At 40.7% G+C, this 15,208-nt stretch overlaps 1 protein-coding gene across 3 annotated transcripts in view; it reads right to left on the bottom strand.

Moving 5' to 3' along the window:
• The window catches only part of Epb41l4a (erythrocyte membrane protein band 4.1 like 4A), a 266,656-nt gene that overhangs the window by 74,427 nt on the left and 177,021 nt on the right, over positions 1–15,208 (bottom strand). For all 3 annotated transcript variants that reach the window (XM_004652565.3, XM_045132757.1, XM_045132758.1), the window contains exons 10-11: positions 5,890–5,981; positions 3,923–4,000 (exon numbers count right to left, since the gene is read on the bottom strand). In XM_004652565.3, coding sequence (XP_004652622.1) covers positions 3,923–4,000; positions 5,890–5,981 — 170 coding nt within the window. The remainder of the gene's footprint in view (positions 1–3,922; positions 4,001–5,889; positions 5,982–15,208) is intronic.

Raw genomic sequence — 15,208 nt, 5'->3', positions numbered from 1 at the left:
TATTTATTTATTTGTTTGAGACAGAGAGGGGTGGGAAGGGAAAGGGAGGGAGGGGGAAAGAGAATGGGTGTGCCAGGGCCTCCAGCCACTGCAAACAAACTCCAGACTCATGCACCACCATATGCATCTGGCTTACACTGGACCTGAAGAATCGAACCTAGGTCCTTAGGCTTCACAGGCAAGTGCCTTAACCACTAAACCATTTCCCCAGCCCAATTTTTTAAAATATATTTTATATATTTGAGAGAGAGAAAGAGAGAGGGAGAGAATGGGTACACCAGGGCATCCTGCCACTGCTGACAAACTCCAGATGCATGTGCCCCCTTGTGCATCTAGCTTACATGGGTCCTGGAGAATCAAACCGGGATCCTTTGGCTTTACAGGCAATGCCTTAACAGCTAAGCCATCTCTCCAACCCAACAAGGTTAATTTTTAAGAGATCAGAGAGTGAGATATAAATTATCTAATAAAATATTTCATTTGTCCAAGATTAACCAATCTCCACTTCAGATTACTGGTTCTTCAAAAAAACAAACAGGAGAATTGAAATATCAGATTTCAAAGCCAGGTGTGGTGACACATGCCTTTAATCCCAGCACTGGGGAAGCAGAGGTAGGAGAGTCATGGTGAGTTTGAGGCCACCCTGAGACTATATAGTGAATTCCAGGTCAGCCTGGACTAGAGTGTGAGACCCTACCTCAAAAAACAAAAAACAAAAAACAAAAAAAAAGAAAGAAAGAAATATCAGATTTCAGCCAAGCCTTCTACCTGCCTTAATTTTGAAATTTACCTTCCCATATTACTAAATATATTTGATTTTTTTTTTCTCCTTGATTAATGACTAGTCTTCCTAAAGCACGCAGGAAGCTTCCTAGCCTATTACAAACCCTAAAGTAGCAGGAGCAAGCAAAGACGAGAACGTTGTCTTCCTCTATCACACGGATGGCGCACGGCACATTGAACACGCGCACACGCAGACATCTACACTCACACGCTGATGCCATGGCCACACAGCACGCTGCCTCTCTCTTCACGCTCTCACGGCCTGCAGGCTAAAGGAGTGGGCTGTCTGTGCTCTCCTCTCATTCCAGGATACCTCCAAATTGTGTCAGAAAAGGGGCAGCACACGATGCTGGTTAAATGCTGGCAGATTAGCATCAGCTGGCACTAAGATGTCTGTGCAGCAGTGACCACCCAGCAGGCAGAGACCTTCCTGCCTAAACTCTTGGCAGACAGGTAAAATGTCTCTCTTCCAGAAGTTATCATGTAAGGTCAGTGCTTCCTACTAGGCAGTTAACATCGTACATGAAATTAGAACAGATTAGTAGAGCATCCAATTCTGCAAAAGTTACCTTAAGTACCTAGAAAAAATGATTTTTAATATGCAAAATTCAATGGCCACAACATTTGCATTTCAAGAAATATGAGAAAGCAGGTACTAATACATTTGGCGAAACCAAGGACTATGGAGAGCATATGTTAAACAGCATGGCTGTTATGCTGATGGTATAAACACTGGGACAGAGGCCTTTGCACTATCTGCACTCAGAAGACAAGGAGAAAGATTCTCATGTTTTCTCTCTAACCCGGCAATGGTAGATTACAGAACTGGAAGAACAGCCCAAATGCTGGCTGCGACTTGTTCTCCTCAATATAAAAGTAAGTAATTGTTCATTAAATTTCTTGTAGTTAGCTGGGCGTGGTGGTATATGTCTTTAATACCAGAAGAGGTAGGAGGATTGCTGAGAGTTCAAGGCCACCCTGAGACTACATAGTTAATTCCAGGTCAGCCTGAATTAGAGTGAGACCCTACCTCGGGAAAAAAAAAAAAAAAAAAAAAAACAACTTTGTAATTATAGCACTGTCTAAGGAAGAACCCAAAAATCTTGAAGGCTAAATACTTAAATATCAATAAATACCTTCATACAAATATCAGGAAGGGGCTACAGAGATGGCTTAATGGTTAAGGCACTTGCCTACAAAGCCAAAAAGAACCAGGTTTGATTCCCCAGTACCAACTTAAAGCCATATGCACAAGGTAGCACATGTGACTGGAGTTTGTTTGCAGTGGCTAGAGGCCCTGGGGTGCCCATTCTCTCTCTCAAATAAATAAGCCAAATATTTAAAATTATCAAAAAGGTCTACATTTTTCCTTTTTCACCAAATGAACAAATATTCAACTGAAAAACATACAAAATTAATGCACTGCATATTTACTACTGATAAGTCAAATTTAAGATTCAGGAGTGGGATATCAAAAGAGGAATTAAAATCTGGCATGCTGTTGTCTTGTAAGCGTATGACTTGGCTTTTAATTTTTAAACCTCCTGTGGGATCATTTCATTCAGCCGCATCTCTAATACACTGACAGAATGGTGTCCTGTCTCTGGGGTAGCATTTCTGAATCCTGCTTGGCATTACAAGGCCTGGGGACCTGCTTCAATGCCTAGATCAGACTGGCTCTTTGAAGGCAGAACTGGCTCCCTGTGATTCTTTCATCTCTGGGGTCCTAATAGCATGCCTTGCATATCACAAGCTCTCTTTGAACAGAAGGAATTGAAACAAAACAAAAGCCTTTTCAACATACAGAGCTCACTCCTATGTTTAAGGACAGTGTTAGAATCTAACATCTGCTTACCTACCCAATGATCAAGCTTTCTCAACTGCAGGCTCAATGTGTCTAACGGTTGAAAGCATGGGCTATGGCATTAGCACCAGGGTATGGATTCAACATCAGTGCTTCCTAGAAGGGTTACCTTGAGGAGTCCCACAGCTTCTTGGTGCCCCAGTTTCCTCATAAGTTAATGTGAATAATATACAAAATTTTGATGATTCAATGAAGTAATTGATGGAAGACATTTAACATGACAATGGCATTTATAACTGTTCAATAAAGTTAAGGCATAATTAGCATTACTATATGTAGGTTTTATGTATATAGTAACTGTATGTATCAAAGACATGTTTTAAGGAACAACATAAATTACGTATTGTGTTCAATATAGGATCAAGAATATTCTATGAACACAAGCAGTCAGCTACTATTCAGAACATCTACTCTGTTTCAAAAATCACAGATCATAACTGGAAAGGCCTGATAATTGTATTAAAATCCTGCAGATAAACTCTACAATGTTCTAAAAGACCTAAACTTAGCATAGCTAATGCAGATGTCAAAACTGGAAGATCGCTTTTTCAAGATTTACAAGATAGGGTCAGGGAGATGGACCCGTGGGTAAAGCACTTGCTGTGAAAGCCTGATGACACAAGCTCAGCTCCCAGAACCCTCAGAAATCCAGAAGTGTACTAGTGTAAGCATCTGTAATTCAAGCACATCTACGGCAAGAAGAGAGGCAGACAGGAGAATTCCACACCTCATGGACCTGCTGGACAGGCAAACACAGTGGCAAACAAGAGAAATCTTGTCTCAGAAGAAGGTGGAAGGCAAGAACTAACTAACACACAGGTTGTCTGCTGATCCCCACATGCACACCATGGCACACATAACCACCTTCACACTCAAATGCACATATATCATGAACATACAATTTTAAAAAAAAGATTGACAAAACACACTGGCACTCTGGAGGAGAACAAAAAAATCACAAAAGTCATCATACATGTGTGTAAAAAGTTGTATTAAACATGTATTTACAGGCTGGAGAGATGGCTTAGTGGTTAAGCGCTTGCCTATGAAGCATAAGGACCCCGGTTCGAGGCTCGATTCCTCAGGACCCACGTTAGCCAGATGCACAAGGGGGCGCACACATCTGGAGTTCGGTTGCAGTGACTGGAAGCCCTGGTGCACCCATTCTCTCTCTCTCCCTCTATCTGTCTTTCTCTCTGTGTCTGTCTCTCTCAAATAAATAAATAGATAAAAATGTATTTACATTCAAAAACCCAAGGAAAATATGCAATTTACCTGTACCGATGCTTATAACTTATAGATCCAAACTTGCTGAGTTTTCTTGACAATGAATTTGACTCCGTTTCTGGCATTCTAGTTTTTTAAAAATAAAACCAAAGATTCATAAATATAGGTTACGTGTGTAACATTTAATCATAAAGCTGTATATAAAACGTAATAGTGCAACAGTATTTAACAGAGCTGCTGTGGTAGTTTAAACAAGATGTCCCCCAGGGTCTCATGTGTTTTGAATGCTTGGCCCCCAGCTGGTGGCGATTTGGGAGACTGAGTCTTGCTAGAGGAGGTATGTTGCTAGGAGAGCTTCCAGTGTTACAGCCCACGTCCCCTTAGAGCTCAGCTAACCCTTGCTGCTTTCCAGCAGTTGCTGCAGCAAGAACTGATGTACAGCCTCTGCTTTGCCATGCTTTCCTGCCGTGAAGAAATTTCCCCCTGAGACTGTAAGCCAAAATAAACCCTTTCCTTCCCAAAAGCTGCTTTCAGTTGCGAGTTTTGTCCAAGGAATGTGAAGGTAACTACAACAGCTGCACACAACATCTTGCTTCTTTTATGTAATAGCAGAAAGTAGTAATCAGTTATTTGAAGTCAATATTGGAAACATAACTACACTTTGGGATGTTATGTAGGTAAATGTCAAAGTCATACTTTCTGAAAAGTGTTATATATGCATCATTTCTCTCCAGAAGTTTTAGTGTGCTTCAACTTACTTTCTCTGCTCATATATCTTGGAAATTTTGTTGCTGTGCTGATATACATCTGTTGAAGTTTACATGGCAGCTACTTACATCAAGTGGTGGTTTACTCTGACTTGTACAATATATTCCAGTACTTTCTATTTCAGGGCACTTTCAAAAGACACCACTATGGTGTCCTGGGCCCAGCACCACTGATTAGGAGTCCAAGAGGTGGGCTTTCTAAATTATTTTCTTCACCTAATAGAAAGTACGCAAAGGATATAGATCATTTTGTAAAAATACTTTTCCACTGCCAGGGAAATTCCACCATACAAATCAAGTAACAATAAGGGAAAGAGTTTAATTTTATTCCAATAAACAATGTACTACCTATGAAAGTTCTGTTTTATCTTGACAGAACAAGAATGTAAAACAGTGAAGAAAGGGAATAATGAAGAAAGTGTGCCCACAATTCAGTGGTGGATTTTCTATGGGCATCTTCCTTGCCTCCTAGGCACTGTACATATTTTCTTTTTTTTTTTTTTTTCCCGAGGTAGGGTCTCACTCTGGCTCAGGCTGACCTGGAATTAACTATGTAGTCTCAGGGTGGCCTTAAACTCATGGCAATCCTCCTACCTCTGCCTCCCGAATGCTGGGATTAAAGGTGTGTACCACCACACACGGCTAGTACATATTTTCATATTTACTCCTGCACATTTCCCAGGATGGACACCCTCTCCTGGTTGCTCTCCCTCATGTTCTCAGATGAGTCTTCCTATCCTCCAAGTGCAGGGAGGGTCAGAGCTCAGCTCTCACCTTCCCGTTTCTCTCTATCCTTTCCATAGGAGACCTTACCTCGCCCCTTCCATCTTAAACACCTAGTCACGCCGTACCAGCAACTTTCAGCAAGCCCAGTCTACTTGATTGCCTTACCATATTTTCCCTTGTATAGCTCACAGACCTTTCAAATCTAGCATGTCCAAAGCAAAATACTGAATTTCCATCATTTCTATCATTCCAGCATTTGGGACTGACCCAGTTTGTACTTTTTACATAAACTTAAAAAAATTATTTTTCTTACAAAATGAGCAAAGGAGATCTGTCTAAACATATGCATGTACATAAATGTATATACACACATATGTGTGTACATTTGCATTAATGCAATCCAGAGAATTAAGAGCTGAAGTAAGGAAAGATTTCTACATTTCTGTTGTAGAGTACTTATTATGGAAACAAATTTCATCTTCACTTACTAGAACACTGGACAAAAGTTTCCCATCAACATACCTAAAAAACGTATGATGCTCTACACTGCACTTCCAGAGGTGCTTGCAAACAGGTTTACTTCGGGCTTCAAAAAAGAATGAGGTTTCGTTGCACTGAGAGGAAGGGAGAAAGCATCAGTTACTGACCATAACGCTCTTCAGATGGTGTCTACCCTTGAGGTAACAGAAATTCAAGCAAACAGATCTTTTAACACAAAACACAGAGAAATCATTATTTCTTGGTAACTATTTTTGGGATAGTGCACTAAAAGTACTTTCCATTAACTGGACTTACAAAAGATAAAGTTTATTTTAATCTCAATGCAACCACCTCTGTATCTCCTTCCATATCATTTCATGACTGTGGTGCTTTGAATCAGATGTTCCTCATAAACTCATGTGTTCTGAATGCTTGGTCCCTCGCTGGTGGCAGCTGGGCGCCGGACCTTGCTGGAGAAGGTGTGCTGCTGGGGCAGGCTTTGGAATGCCATAGCTAGCACCCACTTGCCAGAACTTGGGTCGCTCTCTTGCTGCTGTTCTTCACCTGCTGTGCCAGAGGTGATGTCCAGCCTGTACTCATGCCATACTGTCCCCTGCCACCATGGAGATCCCCTCAGAACGCTAAGCCAAAATAAAACCTTGACTCCCACCAGCTGTTTTTGACTGGGTGCTTTGTCCCAGCAATGAAGTGCTGACAGCAATGACTACAGGTAATCCAGACAATGGCATAGTGATCCTGCAAAACTGCCCAACATAAGTAGCTACCAAAACCCACACTGGAATTAAGCTCCGAATAGAAAGCATGATGCCCATAACTTCGGTCCTTACTTCCGTTACAGTCAGAGATGCACAGATTACACTTAAACTGGTATCTAAGGAGTTTAGTAGTTACCACGAGGAGAGGCACCTCACTGCTTCACCCCGACAAGTGAAGTAACATCTCTTATTCCAAGTGTTTCCATCCACATTCAAGTTAGTGGGTGGATTCAATTAAATCATATGATTAAAAGGAAGAGTGTCATTTAATCAGCATATAGTAAATTTTAATTGGTATTTTAATCTAGTAGTTACTTGGTTGTCTTGTATATTTAACACATAAGAAACTAAGGCCACACTAAAGGCAATTCAAATTTACATGTGCTATTTTTAAGTGACTACATAGACAACCAAGTGAAGTACAACATTTGAGTGCCACAAGCTTAGTTACGTTACATAATTGCTACTTTAGTTTCAAACTTGAAACCCAAACCCACATCAAATGCAACGATTCCTCTAGAATGAGATTCCTATAGACATAAACACAACACTGTCAGTGCATAAAAACTTAAATGATTTGTATGCCACTTTTAACAAGGGAAGAAAATTTATGTGTGTGAAATTCCTCCCTAGCTCAACGGGAACAATGCTGCTTCACTTGGGCATGCGACTGAAGAAGGCCAGGATGTGGCATGCGGAGGTTACAGCAAAGCTAGCTAGTGTCCCAACGTCTTGTGAGGTAGAGGAAGAGGTATAGGATGGGTCTCGGGGTTTGGGTGTTTCTAATAGAAGATAACACACGGACAGAAATGTAAGGGTGTGTATGGTGCAGGAATGGGCACAAAGTTCAGTTGAGGCTCCTAAAGAATACCAAGTGAGCCAGTGAGCACACAGTGAAGCCGTCAGAAGAGAGGCCACAGCTGCTGACACAGGTGGTCTCCCAAGGGTACATGAGATCATTCAGAAGAGAAGGCAGATGGGTAAAGGTGGAACCTCAGGAAAGATGCTTGGAAGGTACAGCAAACAGATCAAAATGAACCAGGCGACAACAGGGTCAGAGAGGCTGGGAAGAGACAGCACAGCTCTCAAGGGACCTAAAAAGGTCAAACTGGACTTGAAAGAGGTTGCTGCATTTCACAGTGAGACTATCCAGTGACTTCTGTGAAAGGTAAGGGATTATAAAATTAGAAATGAGGAAGCACTGTCAATGGATTCAGAAAGTGTTTTTTTTTTTTAATGGCAAATTAAACAAACAAACAAATCACAACTGACGCAGAGGACAGAAAGACAAAGAAATCACAGCTGTTTTTGTGTGGACAAAGAAGGACAGCCCAACTGCTTGAGAAGAGAACAATCTCTTCTAATTTCCTTTTCAAAAGATATTTTTATTTATTTATTGGAGAGAAAGATGGGCATGCCAGGGCCTCTAGGTGCTGCTAATGAACTCCAGGTGCATGTGCCACCTTGTGCATATGGCTTTATGTGGGTATTAGAGAATCAAACCCTGGGTCCTTTGGCTTTGCAAGTGCCTTAACTGCTAAGCCATCTCTCCAGCCTTGTTTCCTTTTTAGAAATATTCAAAACATGCACGCACACCTGCGTGCGCACACACATGCACACACACACGCAGGCACAAAGTTATACAAGCCAAGTGCCCCCTGCTGTTGGTTCCAATTCCCTCCTCCAGACTCTGCCACCATTTCTTTCTTTCTTTTTTTTTTTTTTAATTTTTATTAACATTTTCCATGATTACAAAATATATCCCATGGTAATTCCCTCCCTCCCCACCCCCACACTTTCCCAGTTGAAATTCCATTCACCATCATATTACCTCCCCATTACAATCATTGTAATTACATATTACAATATCAACCTATTAAGTATCCTCCTCCCTTCCTTTCTCTTCCCTTTATGTCTCCTTTTTAACTTCCTGGCCTCTGCTACTAAGTATTTTCATTCTCACACAGAAGCCCAATCATCTGTAGCTAGGATCCACATATGAGAGAGAACATGTTCTGCCACCATTTCTATTAGGCATACGCTTGTTAAGTTCTGTTCTCAACTTGATCAGATAAGCAATCAAGAGACATGCCTCTCGGGTGGGTCTTCGAGGTTGTTTCCAGGAAGGATTGGCTGATGGAGAAAGCCCCTGCTGCAGAAGAGGTGGCTCTCCCAGGGGTGAACAAGTATGCAGAAGCTCTGAGAGAACCCAGATCCTTTACCCTGGCTGCCCATGTACTCACTGGTGAGTGTGCCTTACCCTCTTGCTTCTGCTATTTACTTATATGTGCATCTACCCTGCTTTCCTGTCCTTGGACATTCACACTGAGTTTCATCAGCCTTCCAATGTGGACTGAAGAGCAGCAGCCCTGCAGGAACCTGCCAGGCCTTCAGTGCCAGGTTGGGACTGCCGAGGCGTCCAGCCTCGCGGACTGGGCAGCTACTGGTAGCTACTCTCAAGGCTGCAGACAGCTAGGATTAGACTGCCCAGCTATATCCTGTAAGTGAATCCAATCAATCCCTTTTGTAATACAAACTCATCCTATCAGTTCTGCGCCTCTACAGAACCCTGACCAATGCAAGGGGTGTTTTTTGGGGCATCAGATCATCCTAAAACACAGTCCCAAAGATCAGACCACTCATTCTAAAGCAAGCTGGCTTGTGATTACATTCTGCCAGGTTGACTCTTCCTCAAATTGCCACCCACCAAGCACATGGGATCCCTGCCAGCTGCCATCTCCCCACACTTCTCAACAGTGGAAGGACCAGGTGTGGCAGGACATACTGGGACTCACCACCTACAGAAAATGGAGCAAAGGTCAACTCTGTTGTACATAAACTCACCTTTTAAAAAAAGCATCCACAGAGAAGTACCTAAATCAATTTTTCAAAAAACTTAGTTATATATATATCCCAAGTTTCCAAAAACAGAGGAGAAATTTGAAAATAGCTACATTGCCCAAGGACCCATTTTCAACTGCCCAGATCTCACGTAAACCAGATGCACAAGGTGACTCGTGCATCTGGAGTTTGGCTACAGTGGCTAGAGGCCCAGGCATGCCAATTCTCTCTCTCATAAAAGAAATAAGAAAAAATAAAATACATCTCCCAGTCTCAGACTTTCCTTGGACTGTTTTATACTTTGTCCCTCACATAAATATCAGCATTGTTTTGCTTTTCAAGTAAAAATCTGGCCAAAGGGTATCTAATTCTAAATATATACTTCCCCCATCACTTAATATAAGGACAAAATACATCACAAAACCAACCAGAATTGGGGATTTTCTCCAGTTTTGTTGGGCACAAATATATAACAGGAACAAAAGACCCTCCTCAGTGTTTCTGCTCTGAACAAATGAAAGTATGAATTCATTCTCCTTTTATAGAGGGATTCAAGACAAGCAGCCTATTTTCTCATTATTGGCAGAATGATCCAAATACCAAAAGGAAGGTTAACATAACTAAAGTTGGGAGCCAGGTATTCTAAATAAATTAAGTGGACTGTTGGAACGTACAGCAACTATTGGCATAAATGAACCAGATGGTATTTCAAATGTCTCTTTCCACCCCTTCTCTGCTCACTAAGCCTTTTCAGTGGGCATGGCCATTAGCACATTTCCACTCGCTCACGCAGATGTGAACTGCTTAGCTGGAGAAGCACATTATGACAAATGCTAATGTATCTGATCCATACATCCAAAGTGTGGTATTTGCAAAACTACTCAAATATCTCTATTTATAGTTTTGGTCATTTCATGCCAGAAGCAATGCTTTTGTTTGGATCTACTGCTCTTTAGTTTATAAGTTAATCAAGCTTAAGTCACTTGAAACTCAGATATCACTGTCCTATGGGTCTCTTGGATCTTTTTGGTCTCTGCCCATCTTTCCTGACTTCCTCTTTTGTCACACCTGAAATAAATCTACCTTGCTTAGCTTTTCCTACACACATTGTCTTTGCTGACAGGATCCCTGAAGAGGTTCACACTACAAATGGTGTAGCCACCCGTGCCTCTGAGCTGCTGCGGTCTTTCTCAGGCCTGTTCTTGACACGGTAGCTCTTCTACACCAAAGCCTGTAATTGACTGCTTTCTCCTCTTTCTGTTTTAAGGAGCAATCACAATTGGATGCCCGATCTTCCCCAGCCTCCCTCAATTACTGGGATGAGCATCTTCCACACATAAGAAGTAACTCAAGATGTATTGCATGAACCACGCAAGAGAAGAGAGTTTATACTTCTAAAACAATGATAAAATACAATCGTTCTACAAATACTTGAGGGATCTACAGTGGAGAAGTTTCCTGCCAATGTTCCATTTGGGTGGGAGAGAGGTTAGAGAGAAATGTATAGTTTAAATTACTGGTGGCAAATTTACATTCAATCTAGACAAGATTTATATATTTACTTTGCAGTTTTTGACTTACTTTAGCAGGAAGGGGGAAATTAAAGAGTAAGAAGCCTGACAACATCTAACTAAATTAACTTTCTTCCTAACTACTGATAAAGCAAAGGGAGGTGAGCAGTGAAACTGAAGGAGTGTGTGTGTGTGTGTGTGTGTGTGTGTGTAAGTGTGTGTGTGTGTATTTGTGTGTGTGAATTCTTCAATTGGAAGCAGACACCAGAGATATAAAATGTAAGTGCTAGGAGAAATTTTATCTTTCTAAGTGGTGAGATTGAATGACTGCTGTTTTATTTGAACAATGCTATTATATATGAGTTGCTGGGCACAATGCCTTTTTGATCATGCTCTTCATTATTTTCTCCTCTCAACATGTCAAGGTCAAGACTAGCTAATAAATTCAGAATGAGCCCTGAGATTTAAGAAATTTTATAGATGAATAGATGAATATATTGGGAATTATGTATAATTCCTTCTAGTTCATAGAAGCATAAATGAAAGAACTGGAAAGGACATGTTATATTGTGTTACTTTCTTTCATCCAAAATTCCAAAGACTGTATGATCTAGTACAGTAGAGAATATTTACAACATGTTACATTAAGCATGTTTAAATAACTTATTTACTATATTGAGATTATTTTGCTTCTTATTTGAAGAATTTACAAACCTAAAAGACAAAATGGCTTACTTCTGGGCTGGAGAGATGGCTTAGCAGTTAAGCGCTTGCCTGTGAAGCCTAAGGACCCCGGTTCGAGGCTCGGTTCCCCAGGTCCCACGTTAGCCAGATGCACAAGGGGGCGCACGCGTCTGGAGTTCGTTTGCAGAGGCTGGAAGCCCTGGCGTGCCCATTCTCTCTCTCTCCCTCTACCTGTCTTTCTCTCTGTGTCTGTCGCTCTCAAATAAATAAATAAAATAAATAAAAATTTAAAAAAATAAAAATAAAATAAATTTAAAAAATGGCTTACTTCTATTACTGCTTTTATTCTATCTTTGCTCTTGACATAAACTATTGATTTATTTTTTGTTTTAAAATTAAATTTCGTTTGAATCCCCAATGTTGCAAATATTTAAAATAATCTATTAACTTTGTTATGCTTGTTGAAATGAAGGCATATCTGATAAGATCTGTTGCTACTCCTATTTAGTTTTTTAATTTCCATCCCTTCTAAACATGTGGTTTATATATTTGGTAAATATACTTATCTATTTTACAGGGAGAGGGATAAGGAAAAGAAGAGAGAGAGACAGAGGAGAAAGAGGGAAAGAATGGGTATGCTAGTAGAGCCTCTTGCCACTGCTAATGAGCTCAGAAGCATGTAGCACTTTGTGCACCTGCCTTTAAGTAGTTACCAGGAAATCAAACTTGGGCTGGCAGGTTTCACAAGGAAGCACGTTTAACCACTGGGCAAACTCTCAGCCCCCACCTATGTGGTTTTTTTATTTTTAAATATTTTATTTTTATTTATTTATTACTTGACAAAGAAAGAGAGAGAGAGACAGAATGGGCATGTTAGGGCCTCCAGCAACTGCAGACGAACTCCAGATGCCTGCTGCCCCTTGTGCATCTGGCTAACGTGGGTCCTCGGGAATTGAGCCTCCAACTGGGGTCCTTAGGCTTCACAGGCAAGCACTTAACCACTGAACCATCTCTCCAGCCCCACCTATGTGTTTTAATTATGAATAAAGTCAACAAAGTACATCAGCAAGTAAAGGAAAGAAAATATCATACTCCTGGGAGACCTATGTTTCCCTCTAGTCCTGGAATAAATTAGTCACAGGGCTGGAACAAGATGGTTCCTGCAGTCCTTCCTGTATAAGACTTTAGGATCACCACGAAGCCCAACTCCAAGACATCATCAGTGCAGAAACAAACACAGATTGGGCACCCTCAAGCCAACCTCAAAGTAGATGCTTTCAGCATATCAACAGATAGAGATCTCCATGATAGATCCATCCTCCCTTTGTAGGCAAGGAAATGTAGGTAAGATGATGTCAACAAATTGTTCAGCATTAGTTAATGAGTGACAGTACTAGACTCAAACATGTTGTCAAGGTTTGATTCAGGTATCCCCCAATAAACTTACGTGTTCTGAATGCTAGGTTCCCAGCTAATGGAGATTTGGAAACTAATGCCTCCTGGCATGCCCATATTCATTCATTCTCTCTCTTTCTCTCTCTTTCTTACTCTCTCTGCTTGCAAATTAAAATTTAAAAAAAATGTTTAAATTAAAAAAAAAGATCTTAGACTATGGAAATGTTTGAACATCATTGGGATTGATAAAAACTATGGAGACTTGTAAAGTGGATGAATGCATTGCATTTTACATCATGGATGGTTATCAGTTTAAGGGGACCAGGGGCAAAATGTGGTGGTTTGATTCAGATGTGCCCCATAAACTTAGGTGTTCTGAATGCAAGGTTCCCAGCTGATGGAGATTTGGGAGTTAACACCTCTTGGAAGCAGTGTACTGTTGGGAGTAGGCTTATGGGTGTTATAGCCAGTTTCCCCATGCCAGTGTTTGGCACACTCTTCTGTTGCTGTTGTCCATTTGATGTTGGTGAGGAGGCGATGTCTACCCTCTGCTCATGCCATTGTTTTTCCTGCCATCACGGAGCTCCCTCTCCAGCCTGTAAGCCAACATAAGCACATTTTCCAACAGCTGCTCTCGATTGGGTGATTTTGCCAGCAAAGTGGACCTGACTGCAACACATATTATCTGACTACAACTCTAGCAGTTCATCACTGAAATAAAAAACTAACCAAACTGTCATATGCATCAGGGTTCAAACTTTACTAGGCCACACTTAGAAATCCATAGTCCTAGCTCTCATACACTATAGGTAGGAATGCAAAAATGATTTAGCTATTGAAAGAGACTAGGGTAGGAGAAGTAAATACTGAAATATCAAACAAGGGGCTAGAGAGATGGATCAGATGGGTAAGAGCATTTGCTGTGCAAACACTGAGTATGTAAATTGGATCCCCAGCACTTGCATAGAAACCAGGCATAAACACATATGCCCATAACCCCAGTGATAAGGAGGCTGGGACTCACTGACCAGAAAATGGCAGCTACAGGTCCAGTGAGAGACTCTATCTCAAGGAAATATCATGGAAGAGCAATAGCAGAAGACACCTGATGTTCTCCTCCACCCTCCACACAGGCATGCACACAGAGCACACACATAAATGCATATACTATACACAAAAAATAAAAACTATGAGAAAAAAACATAAAACTACATATCCACTTATCTTTTGACCAAGCAATATCAGTCCATGGAATTTATCTCATACATGCCTCTCCAAAAATATATATGGGTAGTAATTGAATAAAGGAAAAACTATAAGTGTAAAATATTTAAACCTATCTAAATATTCAAGCATAAGCAAGTGATTGGATACACTACAGGACATATACTCAATGATGTGTACAAAATAATGAGGGAGTAGTGATATGACTCAGTAGTAAAACACTTACCCAGCATATACAACGATCCCTAGCATTGCAAAAGAAAGGGAGGGATTAATTAGAAAGTTCTTGTTAAGATGACAAAAAGTGATTTCTATGGGCTGGAGAGATGGTTCAGCAGTTAAGACACTTGCCTGCAAGGCCAAACAACACTGGTTCAATTCCCCAGTATCCATATAAAACCAGATGCACAAAGTGGCACACGCATCTGGAGTTCATTTCCAGTGGCTGGAGACTCTGGCGTGCTCATGCTCATTCTCTCTCTCTCTCTTCCCCCTCCCCTCCCCTCCTTCCCTCTCTTTCTCTCTCTCTCTCTCTCTCTTTCTGTCTCTCTTCTTGCAAATAAAGGAAAAGTGATTTCTAGAATAAAGAAAGCAAGGAAAAAAGTACAAATGTCTATTGCATGCAACTTCCTAGGTAAGAAAAGACTTAAATATTTATTTATCAAACAAGTAAAAGGAAAATAAACTAGAAAGGACTGAATGTCAGTATCTTCAAGAAAAGGTGGGGAAAACAGGTATGAATGAATATAGGAGTTAGTTATATTTCTCTGTGTCTTTTTGTAGTTTTTTGACTTTTAGAAGTATGTTAATCTTCTACATATTCAAAATATAAAATTAAACAAGAAAGAATGTGAAGTGAAGGGAACCATAACTGAAAATGATCTGAAACAAATAAAGCTAATTAGATTTTGAGGGAAGACACAGTCCCAG

The sequence above is a fragment of the Jaculus jaculus genome, chromosome 13, assembly GCF_020740685.1.
Source record: "Jaculus jaculus isolate mJacJac1 chromosome 13, mJacJac1.mat.Y.cur, whole genome shotgun sequence".
In the NCBI taxonomy this organism is placed as follows: domain Eukaryota; kingdom Metazoa; phylum Chordata; class Mammalia; order Rodentia; family Dipodidae; genus Jaculus; species Jaculus jaculus.
This window is presented reverse-complemented; position numbering and strand designations above follow the sequence as displayed.